Here is a 24,880-nt window from a genome sequence, read left to right as displayed (position 1 = left end):
CATGTGTGTTACTTACTTTTACAACGACCAAGTACAACAACAGTAGCAGCAGCAGCAGCAGTAATAGTATTACTAGTCACTAGTATACGAATTTGCCAAGCATCTAATGTTAAAAAGAAAGTGATTTGATTGTGTCGTTGGTGATATACGTGCCTGTTGTTGTTGTTGTTGTTATTTGTTTCTTGTCGACTGGATTGATTCAGAACTACATAAAATGTGCACATTTTTCTTCCTCGTGCATATTCCGTATCTATATATATCCATATTTCTAGAACGGCCGTTGTAGCTATTAGGTCTGGTCTAGTCTTGATCTACTATGTACATGTTTGATATTTAGATTAGGTTTCTTGCATTAAAAAGGACTTGAGGGAAACCATGATATTCAGGGTTACTAGTCGCCGCATCTACGCAAGTGCCGTGGAGTTCGAACTGAGGTTTGATTTAGCGTTTTATTTTTTTTTCTCTTCTTTCTCTTTCTCTTTCTCTTTCTCTTTCTCTTTCTCTCTCGCTCGATTGGGAGTTGGGTTTAGGGTTTAAATAGTCTTGTCAAAGAGAGAGAGAGAGAGAGAGAGAGAGAGAGAGAGAAAAGAAGAGCCAAGTCTCTAACCTCTTCAGCTAGAAATGATATATATACTCTAACGTTTCGTAATTGGAAGGTTTGATATATCAACTACAATTGATCTAAATGGTAATATTAACATCAACTCTAACTCTAAACGAGCCCACTCCAGGCATTCCACTGTCCAAGTGCACCCCAATCCATACCGGCATCGGCAGCATTCCCATTTGTACCTGGGCCAATTTTCATGCCAGGAAAATCCATACCTTGGAAGCCATCCAAGCCAGCCCCGGAAAAGAAATCAAGGCCAAGGTCCAAACCCAATTGGTCACTAGCAGGCGTATATTCCTCTACTGTCTTGGGGTCCAGGACAGTGTCAATGATCTTGGTAAAGACTTTACTCGCTTTGCGACACAAGTTGTAGTTGGCTTCGCCATGGCCTGCGCCCGAGTTTTCCAAGTATGCGGCAGCGTCGAGGTGCGAGATGAGGACGCTGAGCATACGGATGATTTCGGATCGAGAAACTTCGGCTGGAAACTGCTGACCTGTTTGATGTTGTTCGCGAAGCGCGGCGGCCAGGACTGATGCAGCTGGGATGCCAAAGAGCAGCACGCAATGCAGCATGTCACGATGAACATCATACGATCGATCCCGTATCGTGCCCATAGTGAGCGTATTGGACAGTAGGTCAATCGAAACGCGCAGCAATGCCGTATTCAGTGTCAGAGGGCTGTAGTCGAGTAGCTTCTGGATCATGAATTCATTGTACCAGTGGGTGAGGTGGACGATGCATAGCATCAGGCAAACCTTTGTCGGTATGTCTTCCTCCCAACATGTCTTCCGATAGCGCATATGTTTTGGTAGCATATCCCAAGTTGTGCCTATGCGCTGCGATATGTCCCTGCAACTGTTAGTGTGCGCAGCAGAGTATTGGCAGGAGTGCGTACAGGAGCTGAGCCTCTGCATTTGCATCAATTTTGATAAAGGAAAATTCGAGTATTTCCTCGCGAAATTCAAGCGACTTTTGACGCAGACGCTAGGGAATGTTAGCTTGTCCAGCTGCTCGAAGAAGCTGGAGTTGCCTACGATCCATGATGCCCGAAGCCACCTGCCTTTGGTGTTCCAGCCATCAGCGTCTAATGCTTGTATTGCAGCGTTTAGCGTTTCCTCGTCGCCCGTTACCTCATCGTCGGCGAGGTCAAGTGGCAGCTGGACATCAGTATATCTCTTACTTATCCGTATCGGGCGGCCAAGAAACGTGGAAATGGATTTGTCTTGGTTGTAAGTCGCACAAAATAGTCTACGACGGGTTTCTGCCAGCCAGGTTGGCGCATGAGCGCACTTTTTGTCTTGATGAATACCAAGCGCGTACACCTGTGTTGCTAACTCTCCAATGCGTCTCCAAGCGGGCGGTCCTGTAGTCTTTATCAGTACAGCCTCACGAAAGCTTGAGTATAGATACTTGCCCGCATATCCACACATCATGATTGTAAACACATAGTTTTCGTAAAACATCCACACGGTGATATCATTAACCGTAGCAAGCATTGTTGTGAGGAACAGACAGGTTGTGCTTGCGCGAAGCAACTCGTCGGTAAAGCGCAACTTGACGTCTTTGTTGTTCAGGTCGTTGAACCTTTCTGAACCAAAGCCAAACGTTAGCGCGCGACCGGCGGTGGCAAGCAAGAAGCCAATCATTTCGAGGCGCAGATTCTCTCCCGAGCACAGTATATGAAAATCACGAGCCTCGAGGGACTGAGATATGGTAAAAGGGCGGGCAGTCGTCTCGAGAACCTGGGCTATCAGCTGTGGGCTTGGTGCCTTGCGTCGGAGGTCGTGTTTATCGACGAGGGCCTCTATGGCGTTGACGGCGTCAACGGCGATGCATGCTGGTATGACACCAGCCTGATTACGTGCACTGTACCAAAGCACCAGATCTTTGATGGTGTTGTAGTGGCGGAAGGTGCTCAAGACATCAAGCACCATCTGATATCTCATTGGTTTAGGCAATGTGTGCTGATGGGTAAGCTCTCGGTCGGACCTCTCTGACGCGACGGATTCTTCACGTTCGCGCTGTTGATCTGGCTCTCCATCCTGAGCCAGCAGCACGGCATACGAGCCGGGGCCGAGAAATCCTGGGTGATAGACATCGGCGGCAACGGCATCGGTCAGTTTCTCTCCGAGGGATGAAGGTGGCAAAAAGACTTCGGCAGAGTCTTGGTTTTCTTTTGATGTCCGTCTGTGCATGTTATCAATTGGCTTGCTTGGATGGACTGCAATTGCTGCATACTTTCGCTTTGGCGGACGCGATGCGCCTGGTCCTGACTCATCGGGACTAGGGCGAGGCCTTGTAAGAGGAGCTGGATGGTAGAAGCAGCGGTCCTCGATTCCACGCTGGCGGCATCGATGGCATTTAGGATGGCTGTGGTCACATTTTGTCTTGTTTAGCCTGCACGGCTCACACGATGCTGGTTTTCCATTGCGCCTGCTGTTGGCCTGCCTGGCAGTTTGTTAGTGAGGGATGAGGTTAGATGTTGGCGTGTCGTGGTACATGTTGAATAGTGAGTCTAGTGATGTACATGCAGCGGGGCTGTAAATAGTTTCGCAAACATGGCCGTATGCACCAGAGTCAGCTGTTTAGGCATCGTCCTGTGTGGGTGGCGTGGTGTTGAGCAAGTGACGCGGGTGGCCTTGAAGATGGCGTATCGATGCTTACCTACTTACTTACTTACCTAGGCGAGGGCCTGGGCCTCGGTCTTGGCCAGCACCACCCTCTACATCAGTTGGGCGCGGCATGAGGCAAGTGTATGAAATTGTGGGCCATGTGATGAACAAGAATTGCATTCTCCTATGGTCTGTGAACTACTCTTGGTGTCTATGTAAATGTGGACTAATCATGATCCTTGGGTTATGCATGCACCGTTCTAGCATTGGTAGACGATGCTAGAGTTTTGGACACGTGCATCCGGGGTTGCTCCAAGCCGCTTCATGGAAAGTTGTTAGCAAGTAGTGCTCTATTGCTGTCCATGCCTAGTTTAAGTAAAATAAAAGGCTGGCTCTGAACACAATATTTTACCCGTCACCAAGCGAATCTCTTGCTTGATCCGTTCGTATGGCATAAAAGTCACATCCAAGCATAGAGGGCAAAAAGCACCTGGGTTAACGAGCAAGTTGTGGCCAGGGCCATGATTTCACCCTATCTGTGACTGCACACCGGGAGAAGAGGGAACATGTTAGGCTCGTCGTTTTGAGGACGAGACGAAACGTTGGCTTGCCAAGCTCCCGTCTTGTGGGTGCAGCGGCCTAGCCCGAAGGCCGGCGCCAACGTCACCGGAAGCTATTTTTTGCTTTTTGCTGGACAATGCCGCGTTGACCGGGTCCATGTCGTCAGGAACCACTGTTAGCAAAGCAACGCGTGCTGAAGATGGACGGTAGCCTGACGTCGTGCTGCAGCCCTATACAGGTAGTCTTCTCGAACAAGCACAAGGCCATATCGGCTTGCCATGGTTCGTCGGTGCCAGCCATGCTCAGGGTCTGCTCGACGAAGACATGGGCTTGCCAGCAGCTATACCGGGTGATCGCCTTTGCTCGGAATGTGTCTGATAAAGTCCTGTTCGGCCGACCCGCGTCATCCCCAATTACCCCATCTCTTTCTCGGGCCTGGTGGGTGTCCACGATGGAGATACGCCAGTGGAGCGCTTGTTTTTGGCACGGGTGCTTTTTTTCTTCTTTGAATCTTCAGCTGGTCCCAGGCGGCACGAGGCGGCGTTCCAGAGCGTGGGCGGCGGGCATGACGAGGGGTGCCGTGGTGGTGGTGCTTTGGGAGGGACACGGGGGACAAGGGGTGACATGTAGCATGCACATGTACTGTACGTAGGAGTACATGTACATGTCGGCAGCAGGAAGAAGAGGAAGAAGAGGAGGAAGAAGAAGAAGAAGAAGAAGAAGAGAGGCTTCACACCCACAGCGGGCCCAGCACGTGCCGCAGCGGGCAAGGCGACCCAGAAAGCGAAAGCGAGGTGCACCCTCAGCGTCCAGCAGCGCCCATGCGGCATCCAAGACGGCATAGTGTGGCAGCCCCCCTCTCCACCCAGCACCGCACCTCCCGCGCTCCTCTCCGTCGCATTCGCATTCTTGTCTCAATCTACGGCCTGACCACACGTCGAGTAGGCCCGTTACACTGCTTGTGCCTGTGCCTAGCTGTTGCCGCCGCCCGTCAGCGGTCCCATAGCCGCCCCCCTTCTGCCCTTGCCCCCCTCCCCCCTCCATGCCACGCCTCGGGCACAAAAAGTCCGTACTGCCATTACCCCACCCGCCCAATCGTCGCCCGCATCCAAACCAATAGCCGCAACCGTGACGGCGACGGGCATGCCACGGCTTCTTATTGGCACTGCGCTGGGCTAACCTGACTGTGCTCGACAGATCACGACTGGGCTGCCGACAGTGCAAGGCTCGCCACGTGAAGGTACGCCAGGGGGGCCCTTGGCCACCACCACCACCACCACCACCACCATCACCACCATCACCACCCCCATGAAGCGCAGTGCTAAAGCATAGTGACCTCCCCCCCCCAGTGTGACGAGCTCAAGCCGTGCTCCAACTGCTCCCGCCATGGCGTCGCCTGCAGTCTTGTCGCCTGGGACTCCAACACGCCCCAACCGCCCGCCGCCTCGCCGGCATCTTCCGCGGCTGCTACACACCGACGCACGAATCATTCTGAACGACCCATAGCCGTACGACCCGACCCGCTCTCCACACGATCCTCATCGTCGTCGACCCCCCCCTCGCGCCCCGACGCCCACCGCTCCACGACGCTGTCCGAGACGTCGTCCTCGCCCAACTCGCCCCCGGACCAGTATCCCTTCCTGTCCACCTTTATACATCGCCGCGAGCCCTCGCCAGCAAACATCTGGCTGCGCGACCTCGAGCTTCTGTAAGACGCCAACCCCCCGCCACTCCCTGACTGACCACTGCCAGCCATCATTGGACCACCGAGGCCTATGCCGACCTGACCTGCCGCCGCGAGATCCAGCACGTGTGGCAGGTCGAGGCCCCACGTCATGCAGTCGCCCACGGCTATCTCATGCATGAAATGCTGGCCTTTGCTGCCTTCCACAAGGTATACAAGGCCCAAGACGTGGATGCCCGCCGAGAGTACTACACGTTTGGCATCCATCACCAGGACTGTGCCATAAGGGGCATCCGAGAAAACATCCCCAAGCTCATACCCGATGAAGCCATCGCCATAGTAGCCACGTCCACCTTGCTTACTCTGAGCGTCTTTGCCTCGACGGGCTTCGAGGTCGAGTTCACTCCCTCGCCATGTGCCATTGACGGCCTCCTCAACTGCTTTCACCTCATGCAGGGCATGGGCAACGTCCTCGCAGTAGCCCACACCATAGTCCAGGACTCGTTCCTCATGTCCATGTTCAGTGACCCGCCCAACGTGACGCCTTCGCAGCCACTACTGGCTGAATTGATGCAGCACATGCCTGCGCTGACCGCCTTCATCCAAGACAAACATGACATGCCTGCGGATGAAAAAACAATGTTCCTGAACACGGTGGGCAGCTTCGGCCCCGTTTTGGCCGTTTCCATGCCTCCCAAAGTCGATCATCGCGAGCTGCGCTTCTTGTTCTACTGGCCCCTGCACCTGGCCCCGGAATTTCTCAATGCTGTACGACTGCGAAATTCAGCCGCCATCGCCATCATCATGTACTACGCCACCATTCTTCTCGCCGCCGAACCCCACTTCTGGTTCATGAAAGACTGGGGCCAGCGCGTCATGCAGGAATGCTACGAATCAATCGACCAAAGCTGGCTTCCGGCCATACAATGGCCCCTCACCTTCCTGAACCCAGACTCAACATGGCGGACCTTTTCCCATTTAGCTCCGCACCAAGATAGTACCCGGCAGGCGGGGGATGGCGTGTATTCACAGTGGCCACCAGGCGAGATACCCCATCGAGACATGCCTCCCGGGCGCTACACAACCAGTGATTTGGTAGACAAACGCGCTGCCGCACAGACGCTCGAGGTGCGCTTGTCAGGACCAGGCCTAAGGCCGGTTATTGCAATCAACAGGAGTAGCACTTCTTCCAATAGCCCGCCCCCCACTGCAGATAAGAACTAGGTCCATGTATATGTGTGTGCGTGGTGCAAGAAACCACCTACGTCACTCGTATACACACGGCTTTGCCAGACGTGCACGCTATACCGTGGGCCAGAAACCCTGCCACACACCTTATCCCTTATCCCCTTATCGCATCAGCGTCTGGCGTCGTCACCCCACGGCACTCGCGAGCCGCCCGTGTTTCGCGTGGCTTATGGGGCCTGCACTTCGGCTAGCCCGTCTTCGGATCCTGCATACATACATATATCCGTCCCCACATTTGTGGCTATGCATTGCCGGCTTGTTGATGCATTCGCCTTTTTTTCATACATACATACATACATACATACATACATACATACATACATACATACATACATACATACATACATACATACAAGCGACTGTTTTTCATCTTTTTTTTGAACATGAACACATCATTCATCAACTGGCTGAAGTGGATTTCAACATACATATATATATATATACAAAAGAGAGAGAGAGAGTATCAGAAGGGGGAATAGGACGGAAGTAGCGGCGGTGTTTACTCGAATCATGAAACTGGTAATTTGAAATACGTACACTTTTTTTTGTTAATTTTTGTCTTTCTTGGAGTTACAAAACTGCATACCTTACTGTACCTAAAGTGAAATCTAATCGGTATGCAAGTGATGCATTTTTGTTGAATGAATAGTCTTGATTTAGTCATTAGTTATATATATATATATATGTGTATGTGTGTGTATATATATGTATATATATATATATATATATATATATATATGTATGTATGTATGTATATATGTATGTATGTATGTATATATGTATGTACACTATCATAGCGGTTATGAGGAAAGGAGTTTTATGGACATGTTATTCATATGTGGGTTAGAGAGGTAGGGAGGGAGATAGGTAGATAGGCCTCGCCTCCTCTTCCTCTCTTAGTCTATCTACACACACATATATATATATATATATAACGAAAGACCGCATATGGCATGTATAATGCTATGTTGATCGCACGTATAATCACTCTCCTTCTCCCTCCGCCTCTGCCAGTTACTTACACTTACATTGATGCCCACGCATACAAAAACCATAATCATGAAATGACAAAAACAGAGCGGGGACTGACAAGGTAGTGCCTAACAACCAGCTAGTCCTGTAAGTGCATACATTGACTCTCTCTCCCTCTCTCTTCTTTATACAGTGCTAGCCTTGTTGATATATGCGGGTTGGTTAGATTGCATGACTAGGTCTGGGTCTGGGTCTAGGTCTGAGTCTAGGTGTATGGGATTCAGTGTATGGGACTAGATGTTGGAGAAGCGCTCACGGTAGAGAAGTATGCTAGAGGTGCTTGTTTACTTGTTTCCTTACTTTCTGGAGTGATGGCTGGGATCACCGACTTCTGTGTCTGTTTGTCTGTACGTGGGGATATTCACCTAAGTAAACAGTCATTTAGCCAGTCAGTCAGCCAGTCATGTACACAGCCAGTAATTTCAGCACAAGCATGGAAATTATATTTAGATCCAAAATAATCGCCAGATCCAAATTCCTATCCCACATTACATCCACCCATGCACATGTGCATGTTCATGCGTGTATGAGGAATATGCATGCACTGGCGCCAATCAGTTGGTGGCTGCGGTGGTGTGACCCATCCCCATTTCCGGCTCCGCGGAGCAAACAAAGAACAAGGAGCAAGGGGGTTTGGCTGTTGGATGTCTCAGGCAAGTTTGCCTGTGCATATGCATATGCATATGTGTGTGGCGCCTTTTTTTGTCTGCATATAGATGTATTGGAGCGAAAAAAAGAAGTATGCGTGTGTGTGTGTGTGTGTGTGCGCGAAGGAGATACGGATCGATACGGTCTTTTCGCCAAGATGCGGTTGGCATGGAATGAGCGAGGGGCTTTACGTTATCTGCATGCAGATGCTGCATGTTGTATGTGCGTGTGTTGGAGCCAAATGGAGGTGTGGGTATCGCATTTCTCTTACTATTCCCACCGTAGCTGCATGCGCGTGTGTATGTATGTGCCGGTTCTCGTGCTCGCGTTCTGCATGTTACATGTTACAGGTATGATGCAAGTCATAGCGTGCCATGTATGACGTGCAGTCTGCGGTATCCAGATTATATCTGCATCATGGAATATGCCTTCGTATCGTGTTACCTGCATTGAGAACTTTGCTGGGCGCCCAGACAAGCTAGGTTCCGGCGTGTGCGGCTGCTAATAGGTGGAGCAGCTCACTGTGGTTATCGCATTGTGATGCAGGATTGGAAGAAGGATTTCGCCAATGCTTGCACTGCGTGATAGATAGAGTGGTGGATGTGTTACATTGAAGATTTCTTTGTTCCCAAGACGGACTTCGTGTAGGACGGCATGAAGTGATTGGCGTGAAAATGGGAAATGGTAATAGATTACATATTATACTAGCGAATGTGGTGGTATAGCAGTAGTAGGTATCTGGGTCGTTCTAATAAGAGGAACATGTCGAAATCGATCATAGTAGCTCCGACAAACTGAGAGACACTGAAAAAGGTACCAGGAGAACAGGAAAATCCGGAGAGACCTTTCAAAGCAGGACCAATGCATGACAGGCACGGAGGAAACGCCGATGTGAAATCCTCAAGGTATGCCCGAGTATGTCCATTGTATGTGTCAGGGAGACATCGGCCGCGATGCATCATCCCCACTTGTTGCCCAGCGGTCCAACTCTTCTGTAGTGGGCTGAGAGACTGCTGTGCTTTCACTCTGGATCGTAATGTCACTTAGTCCTCTAGCGTGTGATGGTCGTCGTTCAATAGTCGACTGCTGTTGATTCTCTTCTGCTGCGCTTGTTTTTGCGGCCGCCGCTTCATCTGCAGTTTCCGATGGTTCAGAGCCCAGACCTGCCGTGCCCATATTACGGTTCGATTCATTGGCTCGGTCGTTCGCGAGAACTGTATCAATGTTGGTTCCAAGCGAACTGTCGCTTGGACTGCGGCTGTGCGGGGGATTCTGGGACGACCTCGGTGCCTCTGGTCCTGTGCGCGAAACTTCTTGCATTACGCCCTCCCCAGGCAGCTCAGCAATGGGCGTACATGATGTGCTGACGTTTGATGGCCCGCGGTCTCTTGTCCCCCCCTGTCGTCGCCCCCCGCCAGCGGCGAAATAATCGGTACCATCACGGCCTTCAGATGAGGGACTGTAAAGTTCGGCGGGGGTACTCTCTGGCGACATCTCACTGATCAGGGGTATTGACTTGTGGTCAGGGTTGTAGTAACCCACGGTCGAGGCTTTTGGTGAGAGTGGACCTTCGGACCCAGTGAGTTCCGAAATCCGACGATGCTTGACTTCCATGCCAGCATCAGTTGTGTCGATTCCAGACGGTTTTTCGGTCTCAAAGCTTTGCAATTTCCGACTGCGGCGCTTTCTCCACCAGAAGAATGCGCCAACGGCAGCGAGGATGAAAGCTACACCAATGCCCGCTGCTATCCCTGCAATAGCACCAGTAGGGAGTCCTGCTTTCGGATGATCCGGAGGAGCTTGTAATCCAGTGTACGACTCGTTGAAGATGGTAACGAGACTCTGTGTAGGCATCGGGTCAGCGAATAACGCTGGTGCGACTGTAAAGTTGGTCCTTTCATAGTCGACAATGATGTATGCTTCTTGCAAAAACGTGCGGCCCAGGACAAACATGCCATCCGCGGATCTTTTGATGGAAAAGTACTGGGTATTATCCTGAGGCACAGCCAGAGGAAAGCTTGCCTGTTGGACAAATGCTTCGTATGGCAGGACGATGGACGTGAATTTGTTGCTAGCAGAAGGGCCTGCGCCAATCTTGAAGGACACGGTAGCATTTTGACGCTGGTTGGTCTTGTGCGAAGTGGAATTCACGAGGAATAGCTGGCTGCTGTTGTCAAACTGCAACCCGAATTTGGTTACAAACTGGTCGCAAACGTCATCGGGCAAGATGAGATATGGGATGGTAGAATCAATCGTGGCAGAGAACCCCTCGGGCTGTGCTAATGAATATGTGTTAGTTTCAACGTCTGGATCCATTGTGTAGAGAACGGACTGGACGCCGACAGCAAGTGTATTGTTGCTCTTGTTCGGCATGCGAATCGATGTGCCTTGCGTAGTCAATCGTGCTTTGTCGTAGCCACCCAGGACTAAGCTCCCCGGTATTCCATTGCCGTTATTCCCTGTGTCCAGTTAGTCTATATTGGGCTATGAAATTGATGTGCGAGAAGAAGAGGTAGGAAGTGAGCCTGGAGCCATGCGATTTCTTGGCGCCTTTCCTGTGTTCTGGACAAAGATGATGAAGCAATCTGACTCGAGAACTCGAAAACGAACCACTTACGGTACGAAGCACCAGCTGTATACCCGTAGGACCGACTTGCGATCCTATTCGCGGAATAAAAGTTTTCCAAGAAAGTTGGCTTGTCTCCGCCAGACGGGCCTATGGATCCTGCAGCGAGGCCAAAGGAGCCCATAAAAGAGTCCTTGGTCAGAGTCTTTACGACATACTGTTCGGCCAATATGGGACTCTCTAGAGAGCTTGTCCCCAAGCCAATATTGTCGACCCCCCACAGCCCACCAGTGGCGTTAGTCTGCTCGATCCTATACGCATTTGACCACCAATACGGCATAGGTACATCATAAGTGTTGTCCGCTTTCCATTGCGCAGATTCCTGGAGACCAAGAGGCTGTTGTCCATTGAAAATCTCAACTCCGCGCTTCTTGGCGCACTCCTTATCGCACCATTCAGTCTGTCCTGGAAGAATGGTATTCGGCGAGGATGTAGAGATGAGCACTCTAAAGTTCTGGCCTTTGCCTGACCCGTCGTCTCCGATGTTGATGAAAAACGTCGACCATTTTCCGTCGTTGCCATCAAATCTTCCAGTGTCGCTTAAGACGTAGGGGAGTGGGGGTAGCGGAAGCGGCTCATTTCGTTTCGCGGAATGCATGGTTGAGATTTGCTGTCGAAGATCATAGCTCTGGTAGAGGAATATGGAGCAGATACAAGGATTTGCAGGTTAGAAGGGACACACTGCGCCAGACACGCCAACCAGATGTGAGCCCTCTCGCCAAACTAGCGGCAGCCTCAAAGGCGGGTTGGTTGAAGATGACCCGAGATGCTACAAAGCGGCATGCCTACGCATTCAATAGAGAGCGAACTGCCGTCCTTCATGACCGCTGCTTGGGGCGGATGATCATGGGCCCGCCTGGATGATGCTGGCGCTTCAAGCCTATCTGCTGCCTCCGTCCAGCTCGTGTCCGTGCTGCAGGCGGGGCTGGGGCACAGCAGCAGAAGGGCATCCAGCGGTCGCCTAACGTATGGCGTGAGTATATCACTGGACGGGGCATTACCGGTGAAAAGGTACTGGTTGTGTGGCGGCCACCGGGTTCCTATTGGAGCTGCAAGCCTAGGAGAAAGCCGCCACTAACCAGAGCTGCCGCAACGAAGTGTCATACTGAGGGGGCTGGATAGGTTGCCATTGTGCGAGGAGTATGGCTGGCTCGTGGGAGGCTTTCAGCTTTGGCTGAATGGGGAGAACCAAGCCGCCCGGTTGTCTTTCACAGCCGCAGCTAAGTAGGGCCGCGATCGCGCCAAGCGCCACCCCACTCTCCCCCGGTCCACGGCCTTGGGTTCTCACGTGCACGCGCTCTATTCTTACCTTTTCTCTGCCTTGCACGACACGCTGCTCATGGTTACTTTGCTGCCACACGTACAACTCTATCTTCACGAATCCATCTCGAGTTTGGTCTTTGCACCATTTGCGGCCCGCCCAGCTATGCACTGTCAATATGCAACTCGGAACAGCTGCCCATAGACGCGGGGAAGGGTTGCCCTTGTGCTCTACACCTTGCCATAACTTTTGGCCCCCGGAGGCATCGCTTGGGGCGCCTGTCTACTGATGATGGGCTGCAGATGGCTACTCCATTTAGGGTAAGTAGCTAGCTTTATGCGGATCCAATATCGTCCATGTCAGCACTCGCCTTGGGTCGCCTTTACAACTTGGCCCCAGACCTCTTCGCTGGCTGCCTTCTCGCATTCATTCCGCCAGCCATACCGCCATTTTGGTGTGGTTCCGATATAGCGTCGCATTGCTGTCACCATCCAGAGCTTCGTGAGCTTCATCTGCACCCCTGGCCCTAGTGGTTGCCTTTCACTGCGAGATGACGCTGCCCGTGGTCCTTGCAAGAATCTGAGTCAATCTATCATCATTCGGTTTTATGCCTGCAATCGGGAATTTTCAAGTAACACATCACCTGGAAGATTCTGCCTTGTGCTAAATATTCAGCTTCGCTTCTGGTTCCATATTTGCATACCCTAGTACGCTGGCCAAGCTCGTATGGTCCCAGCCTCCTGATAGAGTTGTATGCTCTTGTCGTATGCAGGGCGCCTGCTAGCTTCGTCACCGTCTTATACTAACTCCTCATGGTCGATTTCTTTTTCTCCACAGCATCCAGCTCATGTCCTGAGTAAGTAACGTACACAGTCGCCCAAATGGTCTAGATTCTTTCTGTCTCTCATCCTTGGCCCATACTGTTCAACAACGTGAGTGGATATATCTCGCCTAACTCACCAATCTTGCACCCGTGCCGCACAACTCCAACTCCCTTGCGTCTTTGTTTCCGCTTTCAATTAGCTCTTCGAAGCACTCTGCACCATCTCTCTGACGTGACCATCCAGCTTCAAGTCGTCACTCGTTGAGCCAAACTTGCAGTCTTTCACTTCATGATGCACAGTCGCTGGCCACTCCTGCTGGCACTGACTAGCATATCTCGTGCGCAGAACAGTACAGTACTGGGCGCTCAGGCAACGCCAACGCCTTTTTCATTGTCTGCAGAAGCCTCAGGAGATACAGTTCAGGTACAAGGGTACGGGCAGCCGGCAGGCACATGCAAGACCACTAGCACAGTGTATGAATATGGAAAGCCGCCTACGTCAACCATACACGTCACTGTCACGTCGCCGAAGACCTGTCCGAATCCAAATCCTAGCACATCGATCAAGACCGTCACAACTACCGTTACCCCTTCCGGAGGCTATGTTTCTCTCCCCCCACCAATCACCGTCACCGTCACCAAGTCCGGTGGGTATGGCCAGCCTCCAGTGACTGTGACTGAGACCAAAAACGTCACAATAACAAAGGCATGTCTTATCTCGTGACCATTTTAGTATGGATGCTGACCAACGAAGACCGAGAAGGAGACCATCACGAAACCAGGTAGCAACATCACCGAGGTACGATTTGACCGCACCAAATTTACACATGAGCCCATATTAAACCTAGTCAGACTATCACTACTACCGAGAAATACACAGAACCTGGTTCCAATATCACTGAGGTAACACATCGTTATCAAACTGTTGAATCACTGTTTGCTTACCTTCAAACAGACCGCCACATATACTGTATCCGGTCCAACAATCACAGTCAATAAAACTTTGACAGAGCTTACAACGGAGGTTGGTTTCCTAGCATCAACTGGAGAATCTAGTCACTAACATGCGTAGACCTTGACGTCAACATATGTCTCGGTATGCCATTTACTTTGTCATTACGCCCTCCGATGATTAGATGCTCTTGTTTCCCCGTCATGTTCACTAGTCTTTGCTCGCTTGATGAGCTTTTCTCGACCATCTGACAAAATACCGTGGTTTATCACATTTGCTAACAACTGTACAGCTAGTACCAACCACTGAAATCAGTTACACCCCGACGACCGAAATTCTGACATCGACCGATTTCAACACTATAACTCAAACCTTCTTATCCACTATCATCAGTGTTTCCACGTCTGTGTATACTTCGGTGGGTTGGATTTGATCACTTGTAGCAATTCCTACAGTGTTAACGTGTTATTCGTTTAGGTCACAACTTTCTCTACGACCTTTTACGACACAATCACAGTCACTCGTAAGTCGACTATTTTTGTTAACACTTCTCGCTTCTGTTCATTTACAGCATGGCTGTACCCTCTGATGCCAGTGAAGAATGTGGAGAGGACGAGCGCACTATGTGTTGCTCGAACTATATGCATTGGATCCTCTGATCACTTTCCTAAGCAACCATTTTGAAATGAGACTGACAGTCAACAGTTTCTGGCTCAACTGTTATCAGCACTACAACAGTAGTCTCAGAAACGACGTCAACACTCACTTTCACCGACTTCATCTCCGTGATACAAACCGTGCCAGGTCCAACCGTATCAATCCCAGGTCCTACAGAGACTACTGTTCAGACCGTGTCGGTACCTGGGCCAGTTGAAACTGTGACCAGCATTCAACCAACGACGACAACACAAAAGGTCACGACGACAGAGACCTCATGGACTACCAGCATATCTACATCGATTTCTACATCGACTACAACTGAACTGGTTCCCACCACCATAACTGGCAAGTGCTCTAGCTCGAAGAGGAATTGGAAGAAATCTAATAGCATGCAGTTTCTGGTTCTCCTAGTGTCAGTACTCAGACTATTGTTTCCGAGGTGTTGGTTACGTCTACATTTACACTGGAGGTTCCACAGACGGTCATTATCGTCTCTGAACAAACGGTTGAAATCCCTGGACCTACCGTTGAGGTTCCGGGTCCAACTGTCGAAGTCCCAGGCCCTACTATCGAAGTACCAGGTCCGACTATCGAAGTACCAGGGCCTACTGTCGAGGTTCCAGGACCTACCATTGAATTGCCAGGACCTACTGTTGAATTGCCAGGACCCACCGTTGAGATACCCGGACCCACTGTTGAGATTCCAGGGCCCACAGTAGCAATCACAGTGTCTGGACCGCTACAAGAGATCACAGTCCCCGGTCCAACCCAGACCGTTGAGATAGTAGAGACTGTCGTGGAGACATTGACCCAAGTTTCGACTCAGCTCAGCACTTTGACTCTGCCACCCCAGGTTGTAGTTACTACAACAACGCTTCCAGGAGTCACGTCGACAATAACAACCCAACTTCCAGCGAGTACTGTTGTATCTACGATTCTCTCAACACTGACTCTTCCACCAACGACCGTGACCTCTGTTTCTGTATCCCCGCCAACAGTCATTACAGAGACGTTCACACAGCCAGGCCAGATCACTACGTCTACTCTTACGCTTCCCGGCAGTCTTACCACTGTCACCACACAACTTCCTGGAACCACTCAGCTCTCCACCATCACTCTGCCTGGAGAAATCGTAACTACTACCGTTGAGCTTCCTGGAACTACCTCGTTAGTGACCACTCAATTGCCTGCAAGCACGGTTGTCTCCACTGTTACCCTGCCAGGTGAAATTACCACCTCGGTCATTCAGCTCCCAGGAGTGACTTCAGTAGTAACCACACAACTACCACCAAGTACGATCCTATCAACCATTACCCAGCCAGCTGTGACATCTACGGTCGTCAGTGAGCTTCCTGGAAGTGTTACTACAAGCACCGTGCTCTCGACTATTACTTTGCCGGCGTCTACCATCTTGACTACCGTGTCTCTTCCTGGCTCAAGCGTTGTTTCGACCTTGACTCTCCCGGCTGAGACTACAGTCTCGACTGTCTTGGTTACACAGTCCATCGTCACTACTCAAATCGCACCAACTACCGTTATTCAGACGGCGACTCCTCTTTCATCCAATCACCCCCTTTCATCCGCTCCTCTTTCGTCCGCTTCCCTGCGGTCTGCTCCCCTGTCGTCTGCTCCCCTGTCATCCACTCCTCCAGCCTCAATCACTTGCTCCAGCGGATGTCAAATCGATGTTACAGCCACACGGCTAGGCTACCCAGGAACCGTCATCGTCTCCACCACGTCGCTACCCTTGGTTACTCTCGACATCTTTACCGATGCAAGCGGAGAAGAAGTGAGCTCCACACTCTACACGAATCCGCCACCGGCTGAAACCCCAATCACCTGGGATTTCTCAAGTGTGACATTGACATGGCCGACGGTTTACGCTGCATACGCAACGTTCAGCCGCCTCGAAGTTGAGCCCGTCGGCTCCGAGTGCGTGACCGAGACGTCGACGCTATCGCTGCCAACTCCCACAGAGTGGCGACCCCTTATCGTGGTTGAGAGCGAAATCCCAGAGCCAAGGACATCAGTACCACCTACTGTGGTCAGCTATCTGAATACACTGCCCACGGTCATTGAGCAGCTCGGCCAGCCCATAGGCGCCAGTGCATGCGACCCGATTGTAGGCAGTACAGCTAACCCCGGTACTTCGACACGGGGCTCGACAACGCATGTGACCGCAGTCCCGGCCGCAACGGTCGTCACCCGCCGTCTACCAACAGCTGAAGGTGTCGTAACGCCATCGACAGCTGAAGCTCCGCCAGTGAAAACCACAGCAAAGCCAACTGAGGCTGCTCCTACCAACACACCAGTTCCACCGCCACCTCCGCCACCAACTTCAAGTAGGCTTTCCCCTCCTTCGCCTTCTACCATCGTTCCAGAGGCAAGCCGTGAGACGCCTCCCGCGCCATCCAGCGCTCCTCCCGCGCCACCCAGTGCAGCTCCGCCACGAACAAGTATCGCGCCTCCGTCAAGCAACCCTGCTGACTCCGCGTCTGAAGGCCCCTCGCCGCCACTATCCGCAGAGCCCTCAACCGCAACCGCAGCTTCTTCTCCGACCGGAGAAGCGCCCCCTTCGTCTCTCGCGCCACCCGCCTCCATCCCCCTCTCCAGCCGCACAACCACACAATCAACGACCACAACCAAAAACGGTATTTCGTCGCCCGTACGACCCTCCAGCTCGTTCTCAGAGTACACCGGCGGCGCGGCGCTGCCAACGGGCCAGCTTGCAGGTTTCTTGATTGGAGCTGCGGGGCTGGGTCTGGGCTTGTTTTAATCGTAATCCAGAAGAAGATAAAGACACGCCCCCTCATGAAGAATGGGGTGGAGTTGAGATGTGCATAATGTTGTTGCAATGTATGTTGGCTTATTTATCGAATATGACAACGAGTAATGATGTATGCCCAGCACGCACATGTTTTGAGGTACGTTGGAGGAACCTACATAGTGTTTAACTTAATGAATGAGTACATGTCTATTGGCTAGTGGTGCGCAAATGTGCAAATGTGATGTTGACCCTGAAGTGCTGGAGATGGTGGAAATGGAAGTCAAGCTGAACGTTGGGAATAGCGAAAAAGGAAAATGCTGCACAGTAGTGCATTGCTAGAATTTGGGAGAGATTATGTTCAGTCGTGTGAAATAAGTGGTATGAAAACACCACGTTATCATATAGAAGAAGAGAGAAGAGACGTAAAAAGGGGATAGGGTAAGCGGGTTCATGCTGTTCATTATATTTTCCTACGGTTTTCTATGCTCAACTCAATAATTCCTTGATATCCTCTATACGCTGGATGCGCTTTTCTTCATCCGACATCATACCCAGCGAACTCGCACTGCAGAGCATGGTTAGCCTCGTAAAACAGAGGAAGACATTGCCTCAACTTACATAAACTTCTTTCTCTCTTGGATCCTCAACATCTTCTCCTCAATGCTGCCCTCGACGCAAAACCGCACTACTTTGACCTCCCTCTCCTGCCCCATGCGATGCACACGATCAATAGCCTGGGCCTCGACTGCAAAACTCCACCATGGGTCCATCATAAACACCTTGTTCGCACAAGTCAGATTCAGGCCTACACCGCCCGCCCGCAGACTCAGCAGCAGGACGTATGGCTTCGGTGAGCTGTTAAATTCTGCCAAGATCTGTGCACGTGCTTTTTGGCTGATGGAGCCATCGAAGCGGAGAAAAGGTATGTGGTCGCGTGTCAAAGCAGGCTCAATGAGGTCGAGGAAGGATGTGAATTGCGAAAAGACGACGGTTTTGGCGTTCTTTTCTTCTTTGCGCATTTTCTTGAGATGGCCCAGTAGCGCTTGGGTTTTGGCGGAGCCGGTGAGGCCAATGCGACAGAGGCTGATGCGAGGTGCTTGTGTGGAAGTTGATTGCAGTGCGTCGGTAGGGCGGAAAGCGTGGTCGGACTCATCTTCGGCGACATGATCATGTCGGACTACTTCAAAGACGTCGCGCGCGTTGATGGGCTCGCGGCAGTTAAAGCAGCGCGGTATTTCGTTCTTATCGCGTTGGTGGGCAATGTAGTTGAGCAGACATTCTTTGCAGGCCGAGTGCCAACAGCCGGTAACGGCTTGTTCAATCATGGGTTCTTCTGAGCAAATGGGACATTCGGCCTCCTTCTCGTCTTGGATCTGTTTCAAAACATGTGCACCAAACCTGTTCACGTCTTGGTCGCCTTCAGCCTCGAAGCGCTCAATCAGACTGGAGAGATCCATATCGTCTGCGAGGCCATTTGCGAGGTCAGAAGCTAGCGAGGCGTCTTCTTCGTCAGCAACGACGTTGGCTTTACGGGTGAGAATGGGATGACAGCACGACTGTCGCAGTCGAAGAATCTGAGCGAAGATGGTCGTGTATGACTTCATCAAAGTGCCAGCCTCTGCATTGGCACTGAATACGCTTTTCGCGCGCATGTATATATGATCGTATACATCTCGCTCATCCTGAGACAGTACAATCTTCTCAACATCAATGGTCCGTGGCGGCAGTGGCACTAGAGCTTTGCCGTCTGGTGTCTTCATATCCTTGGTTCGACGGAGTACCAATGGTTCAAGTACTGTTTGCACAACGTTTAGGGCACGCACAAAATCGCCTGACTCAAATGGAACTGTGATGAATGTCTTCCAGAACGAAAAGTTTGCCCATGGTTCGACCTTGAGGAAACGAATCAGACTGAACAAATCCTCAAGTCGATTGACGATTGGGGTGCCGGTAAGTGCCCAGCGATGTCTTGCGCTGAGCTCATAACAAGCCTTGGCTGTCTTTGATTGCCGGTTTTTGATGTAGTGTGCTTCGTCAAGGATGATTCGGAAGTAATCTAGGGAGAAGATGCCGCCATGCGAACCCCGGTTCCCGTCTTGCGCAACGACCTGACTGTACTCTGAAAGGACGGTACCATAGCTCGTGATGATGACATTTGGTGCGTTGGCTGCGTTGGAGGCACAACACAGCTTTTGCAGATTAACTGCCTTCTCAGAGCCATAGTACACCATGGCTTTCAATGTGCCCTCCTTGGATGCCTTCTCAGCCTCGCCATACCACTGCGCTAGGAGAGACATTGGCGCTATGACAAGGGTAGTATATGGAGCAGGCTCAACAGCCGCACTAGCCTTCTGGAGTCGTGGCAGAGATTTGGGCGTGGTCAGCGCCTCGTCGCTGGTGACTTCTGTTCTGTGTGTGTGGATCAAACTAAGCATTTCGATAGTCTTGCCCAGACCCATCTCGTCAGCAAGGACACCACCCAGGCAATTCTGCTCTTGCTTTGGAAACTCCAGTGACAATTCGCCAGAATAGGGATTGACATAGAACATATTCTGGTCTTCGACAGTGGGCACGGGCTGATTGTTTGCATCGTGAGTCGGCCATAGGTACTCCTCCCACAATGGATGCATCGATGTTTCTCTGTCTTCGATCGACTGATCCTTCTCTTTGCTGACCATCCAAAACAATGCTTGCTTTTGGTACTTTCGCAAGTCCATACGGAACGTGTTGGCAGGTTCCATGGTCGGGGTGTTGAAGTCGAAGGATTGAGCCTTCTTGTACAAAGAATCTAGTTGGTCCTGTTCGAGCTCCTCCCCTTCTTCAGCTTCTTCTGGGGGTGGTGAGGATGTGGGGTCGGCAGGAGTCGAATATGCTGTGGATGTACCACTTTTTGGTTTGGGCTTGTCGCCTTTCTTTTCGTCGGTCTCTGCGGCTTGTAAAAGCCCCTGTCTCTTGTGTTTTGCTGTTGTCTCGTTCTCATGTGTGGGCTGGAGACTGATAGCCTCGAATAACTTGACCAGGCCGACCTGCCGCAATCGAAGATCCCGTTCGTCGGAAGATTCCTTTTCCTCGAACAAATTGATCTCGCGATTGTTGTCCGGTTTTGCGAACTTCCTGATGTCGAATGCCGTTCGCAGGAAATAGCCTCGGAGTTGCAGGTAGATGGTATCTCCTGTCCGCAGCTTTTCCGGGGTGTAGACAACAGAGCCTTCAAACGAGCACACGTTCTGGTCTAGTAGGACAGATACCCATGTCGCAGTATCGTTGTCCAGTCTTCCTACCTCCTCTCCTCTTTCGTTTGTAAAGCGCACTACAATATCCGGCTTCTTGAGCTGAATGACCTTCTTAGCCTTGTTTAGTCGAGGCTGTGGCTTGATGCGCTCGATCCGAACCTTCTCATCGTGCTTGAGAAGGCCAGTCCCGCTCTTGGTTGCCCATGCAGCAGCACCAAACGAGCCAATGTACCGTTTACTCGGCATTTCGCGTATTAATTGGGGTGTGCAAGAGCCCGATGCAAGAGTGGAGGCGATTGAAACGTCGGACTCGGTACGTTTGAGCGAACTCGCTATCGTCATCTGAACAGACTGCGGACGAGACTGGAAAATCGGTGCGGGGGGCCTTGAGGGCATGGTACTCCAAGAGCCATCTAAATAGAGGTTGATGGCTGGCGATTGTCAATTGTGGCTCTCGGACATATTCTGAAATTACCTACCTCGCTGTACGTCACTTCCGCTGACATCCTTTAGCTTTTGCAACGTCGCATTGGAAAGTTCTCCAACGACAGCCTGGAGCATTTCAACATCGAAAGCGCCAAAGTCTGTGTCCCCTCCATTGCCATGTTCCTCGGCCGGTGGCGCTCTGGGGTCCTGCGGCTGTGATGGCGGCGACGACGATAGAGGGAGGTCAGCGGGCTTTGTACGAACTTGTACAGGCGAAGAGTCTTCTTCGAAGAAACGGCGCTTCTTGGGGGGTCGTTCATCGGGGTGGGGAGATTGCATGGTGTTGATGTTGGTCGATGGCACTTTCGCCGCATGTCAAGTGCGCCGACGCGTCGACGCGCTTTCACGAACCCACATGGGCCAAAGTGCGGGTGATCGACATGATAGCGTCATACACGCCAACCAGTCGCCGTCGACCCTTTGCGCCTTACCACAAGCAATTGACGCTCCCCAGGTGTCGCTGTCTTTGTCCGGACTTGCGCAAAGGTTGCCTCGCTGTCTTTTGTTTGTTTGCATTGCGCAATGGCTGTTTGCAGTGTACCATAATCCTTGACCACTGTTAGAAAAAGTTTCAATGCCGCCACCAAGGCTCTGCACAGCTCCCTTCCGGCGCATAGATTGCTACCCAAGGCCTCAGCGGAGGTTGTTCCATGCTTCTCGATGCCTCAATAGCGCAGCAAGGCCTTCTGAGGATGAGGTTGCAAAGGCTCGCGCATATTGTGCAAACTTAGTCAGGTAGTTGCATTTCTATCACCACGGGCCGGCCCTCATTGACGACCTGCAGAGCATACGACGCACCCTCCCACATTCTACAGACCTTCATACCACAATCCTCCCGCGATACTTACCTCGCTATCCGCGCCTTCAATGTCGATGTCGCCCGCGTCGCTGATACTACAAGCACACCCACCATCGGCATGATGCGCATGCAGTTCTGGCGGGATACCGTAACCAAAGCGCTCGCAGGAACCCCACCAAAAGAGCCAGTCGCCATTCTGCTGGCTCGAGCGGCAGAGGACCTGCATGAACGCTCAGAGGGAAAGGCACGTCTAAGCAAGAATTGGTTCCACCGCATCATCAACACGCGCGAACAGCATCTAGGGAACCCACCGTACCCAACCCTGAGCGCATTAGAGAGTTATGCCGAGAACACATACTCAACTATGCTGTATCTGACGCTCTCTGCGCTGCCGCAAGCATCCCTTACAACCGACCATATTGCATCACACATTGGAAAAGCAATGGGTATTGCTGCAGTGCTACGAGGCATACCCCTTATCGCATTTCCGCAGCAACAGCCCCTTGGCACTAGCAACTCCATGACGGGCCAATCGGGACCAACCCAGGGCGCTGTTCTCCTACCCCTCGATGTCATGGCCGAAGCCTCGGTCCGCGAAGAAGACGTATTCCGACAAGGCGGCTCCGCCCCTGGTCTCCGCGATGCCGTCTTCACCGTCGCCACACGTGCAAACGACCACCTCATCACGGCCCGTGAAATTTTGTCCAAGCTGCGGTCCGAAGGCACGCTTGGCCACGATTTTGAACATCAGAACGACGGGGGCCATGAGTATAGCGTGCAGCAGATGAACACGGGGCAAGAGGCGCAATTGGCAGAAGTAGAGCAGGCTTTTGGCGTTTTCATGCCCAGCGTTGCGACTCAGGCGTGGCTGGACAGATTGCAAGGAGTCGACTTTGATATTTTCAATCCAACGCTGAGAAAGGTGGATTGGAAGCTGCCTATGAAGGCTTACTGGGCGTATACTCGACAGAAACTATAAGTCTGAGACCAGTAGACTTGGAAAACGACTATGATCTTGCTACAGCGTAATGATTTTGTGTATGTGATGTGCGAGTGTCAGACACGCGAGAGCTTTACGGATATGCTTCGGGGCTAAGACTGATAGGCTCCGAACATGCTGACCCTGGTTTGTTACTGTGTTTCCTCGATACGAGAAACTTCCGTTTAACTTTTAGAAAAATCATGCTTGCAGAGTTACATGCACAACATCAACAAGAGCACACAATGCCAGGATTAGCACTTGATAGTATACACATCCATCACGTGGTGTCCTTGCACGACGAACAAATGGCAGTAGTAACAACCCTATCATCGTCTCACCAAAAAAAAACACTTGAGTCTCTGAGTCCTCTGAAACATGAAATGGTCATTTAAACTTCTATCTTCCTATTTGATATAGTAGATGTATTACCCACCATAAATGAACCCCAGATGACATAAGCAAGCGCACCATCGTCCGAAAACTTGGCAGCACTAATCCCACTTTAGGTCTAGTCTACCCACGATAGCGGACGCCAATTTTGCAATCGCACGACGAACCTCCCGCGCGACCAGCCCGAACGACAACTCCCTCTCGCACCCGCCCTACGACGACCAAAAAAAAGACGCAGGATACCCATCTCTTTGCGCTCCTCACCCCACTCGCATCAAAAATGTCTACCACCGTACGTACAACCGCTTTGCTGTTTCCCAGGCGCGACACACTCCACCGGGGGGACGCATGATCTCATCTCAGATTCTACCCTCCTCTGGTGGTGGTTTTGATGTCGTGCCATGTGCTCCGAGAACAGTAGGCTAAGTACAAAAAATTTGTTTGTGAAATACAGAAGCGCAACGCAGCCGCCGCCAAGAAGGGCCAGAAGGTGACGAAGAAGTTCATCATCAACTGCTCGCAGCCCGTCAACGACAAGATCTTCGACATCCAGGCGTTTGAGAAGTTCCTGCACGACCGCATCAAGGTCGAGGGCCGCACCGGTAACCTCGGCGATACCATCCAGATCAGCCAGCAGGGCGAGGGAAAGATCGAGGTCATTGCCCACCAGGAGTTTTCCGGTCGCTACCTCAAGTACCTGTACGTCGTCCTTCTTTCATTGCAAATTCGGGGGAAAAAAAAGAGAGGAGATTCTGGGTGGGATGTGAAAGGGAGATTATCAGCTAATGTCATGGAATAGTACCAAGAAGTTCCTCAAGAAGCAGCAGCTCCGTGACTGGCTCCGCGTCGTGTCCACGTCCAAGGGCGTCTACGAGCTTCGCTTCTTCAACGTGGTCAACGACGAGGCCGACGAGGACGACGAGTAGACGTTGCGATTTCAAGCACTTTTGTTACACCACCCGTGACTTGCATGCATGCATGCATGCTATGGAGTCTAGTGTGTTTGGGGAAAATAAAGGGAAAAGCGGTCGAACGTCTGCATGGGCTGGATAGCATACAGTCAAAATGAATTGATGCATTTGCCCAATACTACGAACCTGTGTGCAGTCCTCCTCAATTGACCTATTGCGTGACTTGTGTGATTTTTTGTCGAAATGACGTAGCAGCTGCGAACATCATCTTTCTGCATGTGCACCCAATCTTGATTATTATTATTATTATTTTCATTGCGAATGAGCAGGCGTGGAGCAAGACAAGGGTGAGTGAGGGTTGCAGGGCAGGATTGTTCTGTGGATCATGGCCCAGGGGAAAGAAGAAGCATCATTGGTCTAGTAGAGAAAAAAAAGAGGTCATTGCTTAAGAAAGAAAGAAAAAAAACATATTCTGAAACTTGGATTTGCACATCACAGACCAGTGTGAGTGGAGAGCAAGAGCACAAGCAGAAAAAAAACCCTTGCACTCCACATGATGCTAAAAGGTAGGGTGCGGGCAGCGGGTGTGCACGA

The 24,880-nt window shown here is 51.3% G+C and overlaps 7 protein-coding genes across 7 annotated transcripts; 4 read left to right on the top strand and 3 right to left on the bottom strand.

Moving 5' to 3' along the window:
- Positions 1-712: 712 nt before the first annotated feature.
- On the bottom strand, positions 713-2,806 carry SETTUDRAFT_154019 (uncharacterized protein; the record flags this gene model as incomplete). Its single annotated transcript, XM_008027560.1, has 4 exons — positions 713-1,460; positions 1,507-1,595; positions 1,646-1,974; positions 2,026-2,806. 4 exons carry the CDS (start codon positions 2,804-2,806, stop codon positions 713-715), a joined length of 1,947 nt encoding a protein of 648 aa, XP_008025751.1.
- Positions 2,807-4,826: 2,020 nt separating this feature from the next.
- Positions 4,827-6,692, top strand: SETTUDRAFT_88415 (uncharacterized protein; the record flags this gene model as incomplete). Its single annotated transcript, XM_008027559.1, has 4 exons — positions 4,827-4,849; positions 4,982-5,024; positions 5,134-5,492; positions 5,537-6,692. The coding sequence occupies 4 exons, from the start codon at positions 4,827-4,829 to the stop codon at positions 6,690-6,692; spliced, it is 1,581 nt and encodes a 526-aa protein (XP_008025750.1).
- A 2,308-nt stretch (positions 6,693-9,000) lies between these two features.
- Positions 9,001-11,708, bottom strand: SETTUDRAFT_41668 (uncharacterized protein). The gene is made up of 2 exons (XM_008026950.1): positions 11,014-11,708; positions 9,001-10,855 (listed from the first exon to the last, which is right to left on the bottom strand). Exons 1-2 carry the CDS (start codon positions 11,618-11,620, stop codon positions 9,330-9,332), a joined length of 2,133 nt encoding a protein of 710 aa, XP_008025141.1. The 5' UTR covers positions 11,621-11,708; the 3' UTR covers positions 9,001-9,329.
- Positions 11,709-13,257: 1,549 nt separating this feature from the next.
- SETTUDRAFT_136005 (uncharacterized protein) lies at positions 13,258-17,494 on the top strand (the record flags this gene model as incomplete). The annotated part of the gene is made up of 10 exons (XM_008027558.1): positions 13,258-13,812; positions 13,861-13,905; positions 13,959-14,009; positions 14,062-14,130; positions 14,179-14,202; positions 14,351-14,476; positions 14,536-14,581; positions 14,764-14,900; positions 15,197-15,850; positions 16,037-17,494. The coding sequence occupies exons 1-10, from the start codon at positions 13,396-13,398 to the stop codon at positions 17,492-17,494; spliced, it is 3,027 nt and encodes a 1,008-aa protein (XP_008025749.1). The 5' UTR covers positions 13,258-13,395.
- Positions 17,495-17,971: 477 nt separating this feature from the next.
- On the bottom strand, positions 17,972-21,483 carry SETTUDRAFT_154015 (uncharacterized protein; the record flags this gene model as incomplete). The annotated part of the gene is made up of 3 exons (XM_008027557.1): positions 17,972-18,050; positions 18,104-21,149; positions 21,198-21,483. 3 exons carry the CDS (start codon positions 21,481-21,483, stop codon positions 17,972-17,974), a joined length of 3,411 nt encoding a protein of 1,136 aa, XP_008025748.1.
- A 229-nt stretch (positions 21,484-21,712) lies between these two features.
- On the top strand, positions 21,713-22,982 carry SETTUDRAFT_41666 (uncharacterized protein; the record flags this gene model as incomplete). Its single annotated transcript, XM_008026949.1, has 2 exons — positions 21,713-21,939; positions 21,989-22,982. The coding sequence occupies exons 1-2, from the start codon at positions 21,779-21,781 to the stop codon at positions 22,980-22,982; spliced, it is 1,155 nt and encodes a 384-aa protein (XP_008025140.1). The 5' UTR covers positions 21,713-21,778.
- Positions 22,983-23,566: 584 nt separating this feature from the next.
- SETTUDRAFT_163278 (uncharacterized protein) lies at positions 23,567-24,467 on the top strand. The gene is made up of 3 exons (XM_008027556.1): positions 23,567-23,667; positions 23,830-24,074; positions 24,175-24,467. Exons 1-3 carry the CDS (start codon positions 23,656-23,658, stop codon positions 24,299-24,301), a joined length of 384 nt encoding a protein of 127 aa, XP_008025747.1. The 5' UTR covers positions 23,567-23,655; the 3' UTR covers positions 24,302-24,467.
- Positions 24,468-24,880: the final 413 nt, after the last annotated feature.

This window comes from Exserohilum turcica (genome assembly GCF_000359705.1).
Source record: "Exserohilum turcica Et28A unplaced genomic scaffold SETTUscaffold_2, whole genome shotgun sequence".
In the NCBI taxonomy this organism is placed as follows: domain Eukaryota; kingdom Fungi; phylum Ascomycota; class Dothideomycetes; order Pleosporales; family Pleosporaceae; genus Exserohilum; species Exserohilum turcicum.
The sequence above is the reverse complement of the archived record's forward strand: the minus strand, read 5'-3'. Positions and strand labels throughout refer to the sequence as shown.